Raw genomic sequence first — 17,912 nt, forward strand, 5'->3', positions numbered from 1 at the left:
GCCTAGCCTTAATGCGTCAAAATACGCTCTCTTTATCAAACTGTTTTTGCATATTTTCAGTGTGGAACCTGTATGTTTAGGGGGGGTTATAGAATTGGATAGCCTAGGCTAAATGGCACTGCCAGTTAGCAGAGTAGCCTAAGCAGAAAAAAGACAGAACAATTATTCCAAAACTGAAACTTGTTGTTGGAACATATTTCCCTACTTTAATCAACAAGTCCATTTAGAATTTCTGATAAACTGTCTTTTGGCAAGAGATCTAGCTTGTGTGTGATGTTTTCTTAGGCATTTATTTCTGTAGGACTAACGGAAACTTGTGCGTGGACTTTGCACGCGTGTGTAGAGGGAGCGGTTGGAACACAATTGAGTGAGCGAGCTGGAGGGGGAAGGGAATTTAGCGAGAATGGTGTGATGCTTTGTTATTGTTGTGCCATGCAAATGCACATGCACAAATGTAACACTAAAGTCAAAGCAAATGAACGTGGTCTTCAAGACATTCGGGCAGCCACAGCACATTCCACCAAATAGTTTTGCAGTATATATATTTTTTTCTCTGGTTAAAGACCGAGTTTTGACGTCCGTTCAAATACTCGATTACTCAAGTCCATCCCTAGTTTACAGTGTGTGGACTTGAGAGAGGAGTTGAACTTGTTGTATACATGCTTAATCCCAATCTGTTATCTTCAGCCACGATGAGGTCAAAACAAAGTGGAGTATGTCAGATTTCATCAAGGCCTTCATCAAGTTCCACGGTCACGTTTACCTGAGCAAGAGTTTGGAGAAGCTCAACAACCTGAGGGAGAAGCTGGAAGAGCAGTTTCAGGTAAAGATTTCAATTTAAAAGTGAAGTTTAAATCCTTTGACGGTGAACTAAGGATGGAGCGATCTTGGATCTACTTCTCTATGAAAGTCTCTGCATTACTGCACTAAACAAGCTATGGGCTGGTTTCCCAGACACTGATTAAGCCTGTACTGGACTGAAAAGCTTTCTCAATGGAGAATCTCTGCTGAAATAGCTTTTTAGTCCAGTGCTTAATCTGTGTCTGAAGCTACCCCAATTCCATATATTAAAATAGCTTAAACACTGTTTTATTTAATTTTTTGGCAGAGGCTGATTCGACAGAAAGCCTTCAGCTCCCAGCAGCTGGTCCACATCACGATTATCAACCTGTTTGAGCTGCACCATCTGAGGGACTTTGGCAACGAAGCAGATGACCAGAGCTTCAGCTCCGACGAGCAAATCGGCTGGTTCCAACTTCTCGGCCTCTTCAGTATGTCCCCAACTCCCAATTGTTTCTCAATATGCATGAGACGATTCACCTTGTGGTTGACATGCCTGTTCGTGGTTATGCAGTTTTTAGTTTGTTACTTTCTATATTTAAAAATCTGGAAGTACTGACAATGGATTTGATAACATGCATCTTAGATGTAATTGTATTAACTTCAAGGCCCAGCTAGCAGATTGTCTCAAACGCTTTTCTCAACCTCATTTTTTTTATTTATTTTTTTATTTAACCTTTATTTAACCAGGTAGGCAAATTGAGAACACGTTCTCATTTACAATTGCGACCTGGCCAAGATAAAGCAAAGCAGTTCGACACATACAACAACACATAGTTACACATGGAGTAAAAACAAACATATAGTCAATAATACAGTGAAAAAAAATACGTCTATATACAATGTGAGCAAGTGAGGTGAGATAAGGGAGGTGAAGGCAAACAGATATATGTATAAATAAATAAAAATATAAAAAGGCCATGGAGGCGAAGTGAGTACAACACAGCAAGTAAAATAAAAAATAAAAAAACACTGGAATGGTTGGTTTGCATTGGAAGAAAGTGCAAAGTAGAGTCAGAAATAATGGGGTGCAAAGGAGCAAAATAAATTAATAAATAAATACAGTAGGTAAAGAGGTAGTTGTTTGGGCTAAATTGTAGATAGATTACTGCACCTGTACATAACCCATGAGCTGCTCTGACAGCTGGTGCTCTATCGGATGTCACCAATTAGAATGACAGAATTGGATTTTCTTGTGGTGGTATTTTATTGCCCTCTTTCTTTCAGTGTCATTTCTGGGTATCATGTGTAGCCAAGGATTACTGAATAAGAACCGAGGAGAGGAGATCATGGGAGAATGTCCACTGCCGGCCATCAAGGTGTCTCTGGACTGGCTCAAACTGCGATCCACTGTTTTTCAGGACAGTGCTGTGAACAAACGACAGTAGTATGTTTTTCACTTTCGATGTCAACATTTGCCCTCCAGGTGTCATATTTTAGTTTGATACATTCTGCTTCTCTGGTGTTGTAGTGTATTTTATTGTTTAATTATTTTTGGACCCTTTCTTATAGATCTTAGCAATAGCAGGAATACTTTTGAATGTGTTTTTGTATTGTCTGCGTTTTTAGTTAAAAGATTTTGCTCTTTCACCTCAGTGTTTGGCCTTGGCTGGTGTCCATTCTGAACAGTTTCCAACCGAAGGAAGATGATGTTTCCTGTGCATCAAGTAATGCCCATTTGAAATCTCTGCTTTGATACTCTGCTCATTCTTGGTTAGAGCTCTAATTATGTGTAACAGCTCTAATTTTGTTGATTGTCTCTAATGTCCCTTATCTGTTTTCCAGTGACTCCACTTCCAGAGGAGTTTGAACTTCAGGGGTTTCTGGCTCTCCGACCAGCTCTACGGTACACGCATTACTTACCCTTTTGTCTCAGCCTGTCTTCCATATAGACTGTGGTTGTTTGCATAGCATGTTCCATGTTCTCTTGTATTAACCCTGGTCTGTTTTGGTATACTCCTTTCCCAGGATCCTTGACTTCAGTAAAGGCCACCAGGGTGTTGCTGTGGACAAGGAGGGTCTGCCAGTCCGTGCCCGTCACCAGAGGCTCATCAGTCTGGGGAAATGGATTGCAGAAAACCAACCAGGGTGAGTCTTCAACTCTCTACCCACTACTGTTTTAAAGATGTATTACCAACTACCACATCCATACCGCCAATTTAAAAGTTTCCATCTTTGAAAATGGCCTGCTTTTCAAAAATGCAACAGTCTCCCTCTACCTTAGCACTACTGACTTATTAGGCATTTTCACACTGCGCCTTAGCCCTGGGCTAAGGAAGATTTTAGCTCCAAGGCCAAGCGAGTGTTCACTCTTGCTCATTCTAAAATGAGCTAGCACTAACCTTAGCCCAGGGCTAGCTGGCCCTGCTCTGGAGCAGGGTGAGCACCGACTTTTTGGGGCTAGCCCCAGAAACCTGGTGGCAAAATAGCCAGTGTGAAACAGGGTCAAGAACAACACATAGAATTTTCACTGTCCGATCACAAAAGCTGCACTTTCACATAATTTGCATATGCCTGTGATGTGTTCTGCACAGTATTTTAATAAGTAAATGTATACTATTTCATCCTCATGTGGACAAACACCTGTCAATTTAAAAAAAAGCAGAAAACATCGGTTACTATGGCTAACAAAAATGGTTGCTATGCAGGGTGGCTAACTGCAGAGGAGTAATCCCACAGGATCAGTTTTTCCAAACTGCTCCTTGTAATTCTTAATTTATTCACATTTAATTGACTTTTATGTAGCTGTGAATATATTTCAACGTCATGTCTAGACTATATAATATGCTGGTAACTTGTGCTTGGCTGCCAAAGGTGTCCCCATAATATTTAAATTGAAGTGTGATCCTAATAATTATTTTAGGGATCCATAGTAGACGTCCTTCTTGCTGAATCTTATTTGCACTTGACTGTTTATGAATGAGAAAATAACCTGGCCATTTCCTAAAAGTTTAGCGGGGATTCCCTGCTTTGCGATCTATTGCCTAGGACGGGGATCTACAACCGACTACGGCAAATCGTTTCCTCCGTTGCAAAAATACTAAATCTTAGGAGACGAGCAGTCGATTCCTTGCAGAATCAACGCTTGACACCCAGAAATGGGAGTCGACACCGGAAGTTGATGGGTTGGACGTCGAAGAATCACTTTTCTTTTTTTTGTCAACTCCCCACCACTACACTTAGCTAGCCAACTGAAGGCAGTCAAACTCTTCAGCTGGAAGGGCAGCAAAGCCAACACTCCATTTTCATCTGTTATCAGAACTTTTCTATTGACATTTAATTGGATATAGTTATCCATGATGATAATATTGTTGCATGATTTGATTTGGATGAGAAAAGTTGATGTCTCATCCGTGCACAGCATTCGCTGTACGTGGACGACATAGTCTGCCTGTCCGACCTCGGGAAATAATCTATCATAAAATGTTAGGCTAGAAGCTAAATAATGAGGAAGTAATGTGTTTAATAAATACCTTATTAACATTGGTCACGTGTTTGTCCGTAAGCCCATGGCTTTGGAATACAAGTGTGACTCCTCATCCCGTGGCTGAAGCTTAGACCAGGGTTAATAATAGTGGTGCGCGACTCCATGATTTTTTTTAAAGTCGATTTTGTCTCCTGTGGTTGGAGTCGACGGAGTGATATCTTGCTCGACTCCCAAAACGGATGCGCACTCACCACCTCATTATTGCCGGGAGGTAGCCTAGTGGTTATAGCGTTGGACTAGTAACCGGAAGGTTGCAAGATCGAATCCCTGAGCTGACAAGGTAAAAAAGCTGTCGTTATGCTGCTGAACAAGGCAGTACCCACTGTTCCTAGGCCGTCATTGAAAATAAGAATTTGTTCTTTACTGACCTGCCTAGTTAAATAAAAAAGTAAATAAAATTGCGTTCTAGAGGACTGACATGAGCATGATTTTGCTCAGCAACTTAGCCTATAAAAGTCTGTCTCAGTCTGTTGCGTGTAGAATAGCTCAGCCTACTTTAGGTAACTTTCACGAGACATTGCCTAAATCTTGATTATCGATGCACAGTTCTGTCTGCATGGTGGCCTGGCTGTGCCCCTCCCCTTTCTCTCTCTCTCTCTCTCTCTCTCTCGCTCACTCTTTCTTTGCTGTGAAATATGCAAGAGTTGGTTCTCGAAGTAGACTGACAACTAGTTTCCTCCATTGAGAAAATAAAATAAAAATACAGACTCTTAAGAGTCAATTCCTAGTGGATTGACGCTTGACAACCAGAAATGGGAGTCGACGGGCAAGGAATTGATTATTTTGTAGTCGACTCCCCGCCTCTAACAAATGCTTGTGTAAACACAGGATAAGCTAGCCCAGGGACTGTCTTAGCCTGGGGCTAAGATAGAACAATACAGTGTGAAAAGACCCTTTATGAACTAAACTACCACATGTGCCAATATATCAGTAGTTTCCTTCTTACTCGAATAGCCTACAGTATGTGATAATGCCTGTGGCTGTGTATTCCAGGCTGATTCAGTACAAATTCAGCGACAGTCTGCTGTTGTTCATCACTGACATTGAGGAGTTGGCCATCGAGGAGCCCCAGGAGAAGGATGCCCCTGTGCTCCAGGAGACCTCCAATGGAGAGCAGACTCCCAACGAGGGCAACATGGGTCTGAAGTCAGTCCTATCCATGGGCAAGACCCAGAACAGTGTGTTGGAGATCGGCGAGAGACCTGTGGTGACTTTCAAGGAAAACATCAAGCCCCAGGAGCAAAGCAGGGAGCCCAGCAGCAACCAGCACCATAAGGATGCAGGGAAGGAACGGAGGGACTTCGGCAAAGGTAACGGAGCGCTGGGAAAAGGAGAGCAGAAGCGGGATGGCAAGAGGAAGAGTGAGGTGAAGAAGAACAGCCATGAGAAGGCTGCAGATGCAGGGAAACAGGTAACATGAATGCATTGTTTTTCTTTCTAAAGGTGGAATATATCCTGTGATTGTATGTATGCGTCCCTATTGACACACTATTCCCTATATAGTGCGTTACTTTTGACCAGAGCCCTATGGGATCTATTTAGGACGCAGACATGTTTACTGGGGTTTTTACTACCTACTGACCCAGAGTTTGTGTCTTGGTGCAGGTGAAAGCCCAGCCGGAGATGAGGACACCAGTGTCTGAGGCCAGGAAGACTCCAGTCACTCAGACCCAGACTACCTGCTCCTCCCAGTTCATCCCCATCCACCACCCGGGAGCCTTCCCTCCCCTGCCCAGCCGACCAGGTACCAGCACCACCTCTCACAGTGATCACATTGGTTGGACAGTTTTACACTTAAAAGATTTTTAGATCTAAGAGTAGCGAATAACCCTCTCTATTTTATGTGTAAACTGTTTGCAGTTCAATTGTATTCTGCCATGTAAATTCATTAACCTAACTTGATGTTGAACTTTCCAGGTTTCCCTTCTCCGGCTTATGTGATCCCTCCTCCCGTGGCGTTCTCCATGAACCCCGGCTTCACCTTCTCTACAGGCATGTCTGTCTCCGGGCCATTCCTACAGCCGGCCTCCCACCCTCAGCAGCCTGGCTCCCAGCAGGTACAGGGAGAGATTCTGCTCAACTCTAAGGGCAATATTCCCAGACACAGATTAATCCTGGACTCAAAAGCATTTTCATTGGAGAATCTGTAGGCTGAATTTGCCTGGGAAACCAGTCCTATATCCTCTTGTGTAAGCAAATGAAAGTGCTTGGAACCAAAAATCAAACACACACAAAAATGAATGACGTTTTTTTTTTTATGGGACCCAGCAGGTGCAGGTCCAGGCCGGGAAGCCGTCGCACATTCCATACAGCCAGCAGAGGCCAGCAGGGCCGGGGGCCATGAACCAGGGGCCCCCCCAGGGCCAGCAGGGTCCTCCCCAGCAGCAGCCCTCCCAGGCCCAGCAGTCCATGCAGCAGTCGGTGCAGCTTCAGGCTCTGGCCAAACAGCAGCAGCAGTCACCCACTAAGCCTGTGCAGCCAGTACAGCTGGGCAAAAGCCCACCTCACCATCCAGGGATGCATCAGGTAAATTATAGATCACAATAGTTCTGGACTGGAAAGATACAGCGTCATTCAGGAAAATTGTATATTTACAGGAGTGCTATTTTTCTACTGTAAAGTGTGTTGTGGTTTATAAATGCACTTCAAAGAAATGCACGAGCTTGTCTATTATAGAGGTGTCCTGTTTTCCTCCTAACCAACAGTACATGCAGGTTGACCAGGCTGGCCAGATGTGGGGCCAGCACCAGGGGCAGCCCACCATGCAGAAGATGCAGGTGCCCGTCAAGCAGCCCTTCTATGGCATGCCCCCACAGGACTCCCTGAAGCTCTTCGAGCAACACCCCGTGCAAACGGCTGGGCAGATGCCCATACAGCTACAGCAGCAGAACAGCATGGACAAGAAGATGAAGTACCCGGATGTGAAAATGCAGGATTTTTATTGGGAGCTTCCCTACCGCGTGGGAGATAACAGACAGATGGTGGGGGAGAGGATGGGCAAGCGGCCGCCCCCAGGGGTCTTCCACCCAGACCAGGACAACGCACCCAGAGGACCTCCCTTTGAGGTGAGTGTTGTTGAACTCCTCAACCATAGATATAGGACACAAGATAGATTATATACTAGGCTGATATTGTCTGTCCTCAACCGCCTAGCAATGTGAATTAAGGAATGGGGAGTTGGGGCTCTTTTTTTCCATCTTCTTTTGCGGGTTTTGATATGGATGGTATTTAATTGTCATGTGTTATTGGAATGTTTGTAGGTAACTTGACTCTAAATGTAAGCAAACCTGTTGGATGGGAGTCCATTGGGTCTGTGGCTTCCTCCCTCAGAGAAACTGATAAAAATGTGGTTTGAAGTCCTGGGGTTTGTAGCAGATACTGTCAGTCTAATGGTGTGTAGGCTTTGGAAAGTCCAGCTGTAAGTCTAAGACTCTACCAGTCCCGTCTGGACCCCATGATAGCTGAGGTCCACTATGTAGGATTATACGTTCTGTCATTGGACTGAGCAGACTTGTCGTTTGATATAGTAGCCAATTGGGAGCTATGTTATGCATTACTTAATGCTCTGCCATCACATTGATTTGGTACTAGAGCAGGCTCCTCCCACCTGTTTTGGCCTCATTTTCAAGGTGATTGACTTGTATAGGAAGGTATTTGAATGTTGAAATAATATATGGTTGTATGATCAGTCACCGGACTGTTATATTAGTTTCCAATGTTATGATTGTAACAACTCAAACTGGAATGTATGGGCTTATATGGCACAATCATTCCTTTGGTAACCTAGCTTGAGGACAGGGCTTGGTTTAAAGTCTTATCTTTGGAAAGCTAGGCCTATCTTTTTACTACCTTATATTGGCTCCTCTTTGCCACCTTTATGAGCTTCATCTTTGAAAAAAGTATCCCCTTGCCAACCTATTTCTTACTGGCTTACCTTTGTTTCTTTTCCCCCCCCCTCCTTTTTGCTTCATTCTCTCACTAGGACAACAAGAGCTCCCCTCTTCTGCCTCCAGACCTTTTAAAAAGTCTATCAAATTTTGAGGAGGAAGAGCTGGTCTTTACTAAGCCTCATGGTTTCTACCAGGCCATGGCGAGTCCTCTTAGCACTGCTCCAGGAAGAAACCTATTTGTATGTAGTCTACTTCGCTTAACGTAATCCTCCTGGTTTAACCAGCATGCTAAACATCACGGACCGTATTCAGAAAGTGTGCTGATCACTTATGAGTAAGATTACATGGACAGGGGTGGACCTGATCCTAGATCAGCCATCCTACTCTGAGACACTATGAATGCAGGCCCTGATTCACCTTCACAAAGTATGTGATGTGAGTAGAATAATTGAGTTGCAGGGAGATAAGGCTCATACTTTGTATAAGAGGGCAGTATATGTAAATATGTTTTCCAGGCTAGTGTTGATATAATTGGTTGGTTTTATTCATTATTCTATGTTAACAGAAGTCAACCCAATATTTGTTTGACTTGTCAGAACAGTCATTCTGCTTTTGGAAGATGAGGTTGTATGTTGGATGACTCCTGCAAAATGTTGTAGGCTATGCCTACAATGTACACTATAAGAGACATTGTTGTACATGATCAGGTTGAACATATACTGTAACTGTGATTTTAAATGGGACATTATCCAACATATTACGTACATTCCATCCCTATCAGTATTCATAGCAAACATACGAACACTGATGGAATAAATTACATTTATCAGAAGGCGCTTCCTAACCACAACATTCTATCTGATAACGTTTTCCCAATCTTCTCCTGTATTTGTCAAATCAGTCCAGAATGGAGAGTGGTGCTGAGGTGATGGGCCAGTCGTCTTCTCTCATGCCCTTATCTGGGTTTCCAATTCAGGTCAGTATGCATGCATGGGAGAATCTCTGCTCTTCAAAGGCCTGCTGCCAGACATATTTTGCCTGCTTTGTTGCTGCAGTCTCACAGAGCTTCTGTAATGATGTTTGCTCTTAAATCCCAGTTGCGTTGGAAATACCACGTTTAATGTTGTAAACCAAAGGGGAGTGACTGACATTTGATATGACTGAAAGCTGTGTTTTCTTGGTATGTTTTTTGTTTAGGAGAGTTCCTATCAAAACAGCATTTTCAGCCAGGCGTATGGGAAAAACATGTCTCCCAACCCCAAGCCTGATGCTCCCATGCTGCACCAGGAACCTTCTCTGTACTCCTTGTTTGAAGGAACTCCATGGTCCCCGTCCCTTCCCGCCAGCTCAGGTACTTACCTCCATAAACATCACAACAGCCCCCCTGTTAATGTTAAATCACACTCTTAGCGTCTGAAAGGGTCACTATTTCAATATAATCATATTGAAAAGCATTTAATAATTTATATATAATTACAATGATATTTCTCCATTTCCATAACAGACCACTCTACACCAGCAAGCCAGTCCCCTCACTCTTCCAACCCAAGCAGTTTACCCTCTTCCCCACCCACACACAACCACGGCTCCATCCCCTTCTCGAACTTCGGCCCCATAGGAACGCCCGACAGCCGAGACAGGAGGATGGTCGACCGCTGGAAGGTGGAAAAGACTGGTTAGTCAGTTATTTTTATTTTTATACATATATATATTTCTAACCCTCCCCTCAATCACTTACACCCACTGAAGTATTTAAATGTCATTTTTAATGTTAGCATTGATTTATTTTCACTTTCGTATAATGACAGACTTTTCTACACTTTTTAAGTAATCGTTAAGTCATGGTGTTTTATATAATGAAAACCTCTGTTTTTGTCCAGGTGCTGTGAGTGGGTTTGGTTTGGACTACCTGCCCGCTGTGTCATCCTCTACAGATCACCGAGCCCCCGAGAACAGCTGGCACCAGGGAAACACCCCCAGCAGCTCCTGGGCGGCCCAGGAGTCGCCCATGGAAGACTCCTCCACTGTGCTCCTTGACAGTCTGAAGGTACCATACGATACATGCAAACAGAATTGCATGCAATGTCCCTTTTGATTGCCACTAATATTACAATACTATTGTAGCTAGTTGATACTAGTTTAGATGTGTAAGGTTTAGCTACTGTTAGTTACACTAGACTAGTTGAATAGATGTGTCATAGAAGAATATTGTAACTCTGTTCTCCCCAGTCCATCTGGTCCAGCTCAATGATGCAGCCGGGGCCGTCGGCTCTGGAGCAGCTCCTCATGCAGCAGAAGCAGAAGCAGCAGAGGGGCCACGGCACCATGAACCCTCCACACTGAAGGGCCTGCAGTCAGAAGCACTTGTGTGATGAAGTAAAAATAATAATAAACGCGCTCCAAATCGGAATTACCGGCATATGGAGGCTGGGGAAGGTGAAACGATTTCCCAACAGGCTCAAAACACCCCTCGGCTGACGAGGAGGAACGGTAGAAGTCTTCTCACGCGCTCTCTCTGTGCCTCACATGGCAACGAGGGCGTGCAAGCACCACCTACTCCACCTCGCTGCTGAGCACGATGCTACTGCGAGGTCTAATTTGTAGGATTTGTACGTTGAGGAAACTGAACCTCTGACAGCCAGTCACCATGCTCAACACCTGAATTCCTCTGGAGAGTGTGGGAATAAACGACCATCCTTCATTCCATTTCACTTGGACTCCATGTATCTGGTCTCCTCTGAAATCTCCTTGCGCTGCTCTTGGTGTGGATTTACTACCACTCTGTCTTGACTTACCTACTGTACAAGAGAGGAGAATAATGGTGGTGCAGGGTGTTTTTGGGAAGGCAAGGTGGGCCTAAAATGGTAGACGTGGTGGTGGGGAAAAAGACTGAAATCTTACTGAATTCTTGACTTAATTGTATTTATCTTGGACTAAGAAACAGGATGAAGATGGACTATGTAGCTGGGGAATGAATGAAGGAATGAGTGGAGTTGTTCTAGATATATTTCCACAGATGGTAAGATGTGGGGGTAAAAGCGTGCCCGTCTTTCTGTGCACAGAATCGTTTGAAAATACCGAAGCAGGTTATGCTATAGATGCGAATTTTCCAGTTTGCTAATTGGACTGCAGATTGTTGCTTTCTGTAAATGTTTTCTAAGGAGGGAGGTGCATCGCCAAGTCAGTTGAGGATGATGGGAATGCTTTAAAAGCTCACCACAATGTTAGCTCAACAACAAACGGAGAAAGGGATGAGAAAATAGATGTAGGGATAGTATTATTAGCTCTAATAGATTGCAATTATTAGAAATACTGTATTTTGTGATTTGTTCGTAACAGTTTTAGCTTTATGAAATATTGGGTAACTGTTCAGTAGTTTACTGCTTATGGGGGAAGTCTATATTTATATGTTCCTCGTTCCCCTTGCTTTCCCTTCACTCAACTTTCTTTGAGGTGAAATGTAACTCTAGCTTACCTGCGTAGTTTTCGTTTGTTCATGTTCTGCCTTTTTAATAGTTTTAAGTATCTTTATTGGCTCTCATTGTGCCTGGTAAGTTTTTTTTTCTTCTTATTATTATTACTATCATGGTTGGCAATGTCTTGTAATTGAAACAAGCAAACGGGTCCAGCAAAGCTGCTGGTTCAGCAATATGGGGCACAAGCCGAGCCAGATGGACAGACAGTGGGCTGGGCTAAGGCTGGAGGACAGCGGGCAGGACAGGTGTAGTAGTCCCTGACTCCCCTACATGGCTCAGAATAGGGAAGAAAGATTGATTTATGGTAACCTCTTTCCAACCACTACTATTATCACAAAAGTAATTGCTTCATCCTCTAGGATAGTGGTAATCGTCATATTATACCCCGGATAGTGGCTTGCATGGTTTCTTGTCTAAAGTCGTAGCTCAGCTTTTTACATGGCTATTGTGTAACTAACTGAACTAATTGTTTGGGTATTAAGTTCCTGTCACTTGGGGAATGCCAGTGTGAATCTGTTATTGGCTAAGTTCCTCTGATGTCACAACAAACGCCTTAGCCAGATAATGACTGTTTCCTCCCAAATAATGGAATCCCTGAAGCACTGAGCGACAATCAGCAGACTCAAGAGGCTCTCCAGGACCAGTCTGAGGCATAGCTCTAAATTGTCAGTTGAGTCTAGGGGTCACTGTTGGATAAGATTAGAAATTTGATGACCAAATGCAGTGGTTCCCTCTGGTTTAGGCAGCATAAAGCATTTTGTATTTAAAAGGTATACGAAGACTGAATCTTTTATGAGGGGGAGGAGTGTTTTTATTTTCATGTAGAGAACATTTTATTATAGCCAACTTTAAATGTGTCTATTTTCTGTGTTTTTCCTGTTGCATTAAAATTGTATTTTAAAAACATAGACTGAATCTTGGGACAAATTTTTCCTGAAATGCTTACAAAAAAACAACCTTATTTAGCACATCAAACCAAGAGTGGAACTGTGGCCCTGTTTTCTCTCCTTTCTGCTCATTCTAAGGGGTTCTGATTTGAAATGTGTGTTTGGATCATCATGAATGGTGTTTGTCAGTGGTGTTGAGCTTCACCAGTTCTCGCTGTCTAGATGGGCGGTAGAGGGAGTAATGGGTAGAATGTTGGAAACGCCCTGCTCTGGGCATTCTGCCATTTACTACATTGTTAATGTGTACTCACCTCTCTGCCCCATCCTTAATACATTGGTTTGACCGCAGCAAGATGTGTGGAAGAGAACCCTGCACTTTGGGCAGGTGTAACATTCCATACTTCAATAGTCCTGTGTGACATTACAGGCACTGAAAAATGACCAACCAACAACATTAAGCACTGTGTCCCAGTTTAAGTTCATTGCCTAGGAGAGAATCACTGATACTGCATGAGGATTTGGAATTCAGAATGCTTCACTTGTTATGGGGAGGGAAGGGGGGTTCATTCAGAAATAGGCTTGTGTTCTAAGTTTTGTATTGTCTTTCTGTAGACATTCAGAAACGGTAGAAGCAGCTATGTCTTTAAATAAAGTAAACCATGTTCTCCCTATCTATTCACTGAACTGTATTTTTTGTTGCTGACTATCATAGGCCTACTCTAAGTATGGTTTCTCAAAGTATTATGGTATTTTGTGCACCATTTTTCCTACAGCTCGCAATTCCGCACATAGTTTAGCATTGAGAGATTTAAATAGCAAATATGACTCTGGTGTTTTGTAGCATTGACAAAAATGATATCAAGAGGATCTTAGAGCCTGTGTGAAAAGGTTCTGTCTCCCTCCCCACCACTCACTCAGGAAACCCCAGTGGTTTTAGGTTAGCTTGCCACATGCACAAGTCACCTGTTAGTCTCTCATCAATACAACAAATGATTGAAGAGTTTTTGCTGAGGGGTATTTCAGTGTGTGGACTACCACATTGATTCAAACTAGTTATGTTCCTGAACAAAAACAAATACAACTGGTCAGGGCCCGTCCGAGCCACATGCACATGTATTCTGACCTTGAATTTAAGCATGAATAGCATGCTATTCACCTGATGTAATCCCCCCGCACACCTTTTACTTGGTGGAAACCGGGAATAAGATCAAGCGAACATGAAATTTCCACTTGGAACCAGTATCTACTTGATTTTTCTGTGCTGTAATTTACAACTTGATATGAGCTAGGTAAATGAGTAATGATTTTGGATAAGGAAATAGTAAATATAAATGACACTTTTTAAAAACATTTTTTTATCCCCTTTCCTCCCCAATTTTCGTGGTATCCAATCGCTAGTAATTACTATCTTGTCTCATCGCTACAAAAGCCATGCGTCCGACGCACAACCTAACCAAACCGCACTGCTTCTTAACACAGCGCGCCTCCAACCCGGAAGCCAGCCGCACCAATGTGAATTTAATGAAATGCTGTGCCATTACGCCTTTTAACTTGCAAAGATGGGCACTCTCAAATGCCTAAATTATAGACTCCCCCAACTTTCTCTTTTCTATTTCTATCCTGTTAAATATTAGGCCTACAGTCAGTAGGCCTAATAACCACACATATTTAATGGCCAATTTACTGTTAGTTTCCTTCAGTTGGTATAGCTTACATTGTAATTCAATGGAATTACATTGTTTCGCTTACCTGTTGCTTCCTCTGTAAAAATGCACAGCCGTGTGGTTGTTGCTGAGGATCATTAGTAACAGTTGATAATTAAAATAATACATGTAGGCTAATTAAATCATTATGGAGTGGAGTGCAGACCAAGCCGTTAGTTTGAACACAATGCATGATTCAGTACTTGGCCATGTCATCGCACAGTTCCATAGTTAGTGCAAGCGTTATACAGTTGAAGTCGGAAGTTTACATACACCTTAGCCAAATACATTGAAACTCAGTTTTTCCCAATTCTTGACGTTTAATCCTCGTAGAAAATCCCTGTCTTAGGTCAGTTAAGGTCACCACTTTATTTGAAGAATGTGATATGTCAGAATAATAGTGTTTTATTTCAGCTTTTATTTCGTTCATCACATTCCCAGTGGGTCAGAAGTTTACATACACTCCATTAGTATTTGGTAGCATTGCCTTTTTAAATTCTTTATCTTGGGTCAAACGTTTCGGGTAGCTGTTATGAGAATTGTTATCAATGTTCATAAAATTTTCTATGGGATTGAGGTCAGGGCTTTGTGATGGCCACTCCAATACCTTGACTTTGTTGTCCTTAAGCCATTTTGCCACAACTTTGGAAGTATGTTTGGGGTCATTGTCAATTTGGAAGACCCATTTGTGACCAAGCTTTAACTTCCTGACGTGTTTCTAAAATATATCCACATTTTCCTTTCACATGATGCCATCTATTTTGTGAAGTGCGCCAGTCCCTGCAGGAAGGCAACCCCACAACATGATGCTGCCACCCCTATGCTTCACGGTTGGGATGGTGTTCTTCGGCTTGCAAGCTTCCACCTTCTTCCAAACATAACGATGGTCATTATGGCTAAACAGTTCTATTTTTGTTTCATCAGACCAGAGGACATTTATCCAAAAAGTACGATAGTTGTCACCATGTGAGTTGCAAACTGTAGTCTGGCTTTTCTTATGGCAGTTTTGGAGCAGTGGCGGCTTTCTTGCTGAGCGGCCTTTCAGGTTATGTTGATATAGGACTTGTTTTACTGTGGATATAGATACTTTAGTACCTGCTTCCTCCAGCATCTTCACAAGGTCCTTTGCTGTTGTTCTGGGATTGATTTGCACTTTTCGCACAAGTCTTCTTTGTGAGTGGTATGACTGCTGTGTGGTCCCATGGTGTTCATACTTCCGTACCATTGTTTGTACAGATGAACGTGGTACCTTCAGGCGTTTGGAAATTGCTCCCAAGGATGAACCAGACTTGAGGTCTTGGCTGATTTCTTTTGATTTTACCATGATGTCAAGCAGAGGCACAGAGTTTGAAGGTAGGCCTTGAAATACATCCACAGGTACACCTCCAATTCACTCAAATGATGTCAATTAGCCTATCAGAAGCTTCTAAAGCCATGACATCATTTTCTGGAATTTTCCAAGCTGTTTAAAGGCAGTCAATTTACTGTATGCAATCTTCTGACCCACTGGAATTGTGATTAAGTGAAATCAGCTGTCTGTAAACAATTGTTGGAAAAACTACTTGTAATGCACTAAGTAATGTCCTAACCGACTTGCCAAAACTCTAGTTTGTTAATTAACAAGAAATGTGTGGTTGAAACACTTAGGTTGGAGTCATTAAATCTCATTTATGTAAAATTCCGACTTCAACTGTATGAAGGTGTATAGCCTACTATTGTACACTATTATCCCTATAGTTCTATAAACACTAATCTTCCAATATTAGGGATGGATCGACATTTACATAATGGGTATCTGGAGGAAAATGGGGTATGGTCATGCTTTTCAATTTCAGTTAAGGGAGGCTTTAGAATTTTTTTTAATGTAGTCCATGGGAGGTTCATGTCCTTTTGTAATTGAGGAAGTTTATATTTCTCAGTTTAAGAATTAGTTGACCTTCATCTCTGATTCTCCGCTGGGAGCGCAATATCAAGTGCGCCTATAGGCTATTTAGGCTATGGACCATTTGATTGAGACCACACTATCTACAGTGCATTCGGGAATTATTTAGAACCCTTCACTTTTTCTACATTTTATGTTAGAGCCTTATGCTAAAATGTATTTAAATCGTTTCCCCCCCTCAATCTACACTCAATTCCCCATAATGACAAAGCAAAAACTGGTTTTGAGAAATGTTTAAAAAAAGTTGTACTTTGTTGAAGCACCTTTGGCAGCAATTACAATTACCAATTACTTCTTGGTTACGACGCTACAAGCTCGGCACACATGTATTTGGGGAGTTTCTCCCATTCTTCTCTTCAGATCTTCTCAAGCTCTGTCAGGTTGGATGGGTAGCATCACTGCATAGCTATTTTCAGGTCTCTCCAGAGAAGTTCGATTGAGTTCAAGTCCGGGCTCTGGCTTGGCCACTCAAGGACATTCTGAAACTTGTCCCGAAGCCACTCCTCCATTGTCTTGTCTGTGTGCTTGGGGTCATTGTCCTGTTGGAAGGTGAACCTTCGCCCCAGTCTGAGGTCCTGACCGCTCTGGAGCAGGTTTTCATCAAGGATCTCTCTAAACTCTCTCTGCTCCGTTCATCTTTCCCACGATCCTGACTAGTTTCCCAGTCCCCGCCGCAGAAAAACATCCCTGCAGCATGATGCTGCCTCCACCATGCTTCACCGTAGGGAGGGTGCCAAGTTTCCTCCAGATGTGACGCTTGGCATTCAGGCCAAAGAGTAAAATCTTGATTTCATCAGACCAGAGAATCTTGTTTCTCATGGTCTGAGTCCTTTAGGTGCCTTTTGGTGAACTCCAAGCGGGCTGTCATATGCCTTTTACTGAGGAGTGGCTTCCATCTGGCCACTCTGATATAGAGGCCTGATTGGTGGAGTGCTGCAGAGATGTTTGTCCTTCTGCAAGGTTCTCCCATCTCCACAGAGGAACTCTGGGGCTCTTTTAGTTTATTAATTCAACCATTTAAAAAACAAGCACACAACTTAAAAGCCATACATGCACATGAATAAAATCATTGAGGATAACACACAAAGTCTGGGACTTATTTCCATTGTGATCCTCTTGAGACAAGATGGCTAGACAAGATCAAACACAGTATGGCAGTGAAATAATTAAACAAAAACATAGAACATCTATCTGTTTTCCAGTTACATCATAAGGGTTATTCATTGTTATAAGAATTAGTTTCCTATGTGTTCGTTAACCAGTTAAATTATATCAAAGCAAACAGTCAGTTTCTAAGAATTTGTAAGTTTCTTATTTGCATAAAATAGACAAAAGACCAGTCTCCAAATTAACCAATAGCGTTTATTCTCGAGATCTCTGACGTGCATATACAAAACCGTTCTTTTTATCCCTTCTATTACTAACGCACATACATACACACTTTATTTGGATTATCCCCTGAAGTCTCACCACAGTTTATTACCACTTAGCTCACAGTTCCAGAACCACCCCAGTTAAGGAAAACCTGGAGGGGCTCTCGCTGTCTTCTCTAATCTCCACAGAGTTATAGTTTTGGCGGTTCAAACAGGTTAATGATCCACTTAGTTTTCTTTAGGCACACACATACATTCCTTTCTTCTCATGTACATGCCTCATAACCTCTAATCCTAATGGTTAAATGTCTGTG

General features: G+C 42.6%; 1 protein-coding gene across 3 annotated transcripts in view; it reads left to right on the forward strand.

Annotated features, from left to right (window-relative positions):
- Positions 1-13,251, forward strand: part of LOC129814129 (nonsense-mediated mRNA decay factor SMG7-like) — a 28,173-nt gene extending 14,922 nt beyond the window's left edge. The window contains exons 8-24 of one of the 3 annotated variants that reach the window (XM_055866957.1): positions 688-823; positions 1,109-1,271; positions 2,068-2,227; positions 2,437-2,507; positions 2,626-2,686; positions 2,809-2,928; positions 5,321-5,738; positions 5,933-6,071; positions 6,245-6,384; positions 6,596-6,853; positions 7,033-7,392; positions 8,310-8,456; positions 9,119-9,193; positions 9,415-9,568; positions 9,722-9,892; positions 10,098-10,264; positions 10,447-13,251. In XM_055866957.1, the coding sequence (XP_055722932.1) occupies positions 688-823; positions 1,109-1,271; positions 2,068-2,227; positions 2,437-2,507; positions 2,626-2,686; positions 2,809-2,928; positions 5,321-5,738; positions 5,933-6,071; positions 6,245-6,384; positions 6,596-6,853; positions 7,033-7,392; positions 8,310-8,456; positions 9,119-9,193; positions 9,415-9,568; positions 9,722-9,892; positions 10,098-10,264; positions 10,447-10,560 (2,854 nt within the window). In that variant the 3' untranslated portion in view covers positions 10,561-13,251. The remainder of the gene's footprint in view (positions 1-687; positions 824-1,108; positions 1,272-2,067; positions 2,228-2,436; positions 2,508-2,625; positions 2,687-2,808; positions 2,929-5,320; positions 5,739-5,932; positions 6,072-6,244; positions 6,385-6,595; positions 6,854-7,032; positions 7,393-8,309; positions 8,457-9,118; positions 9,194-9,414; positions 9,569-9,721; positions 9,893-10,097; positions 10,265-10,446) is intronic. The other 2 variants (XM_055866958.1, XM_055866959.1) reach the window with 2 other exon arrangements.
- The last annotated feature ends 4,661 nt before the right edge of the window (positions 13,252-17,912 follow it).

Source organism: Salvelinus fontinalis, chromosome 17, assembly GCF_029448725.1.
Source record: "Salvelinus fontinalis isolate EN_2023a chromosome 17, ASM2944872v1, whole genome shotgun sequence".
Lineage (NCBI taxonomy): Eukaryota > Metazoa > Chordata > Actinopteri > Salmoniformes > Salmonidae > Salvelinus > Salvelinus fontinalis.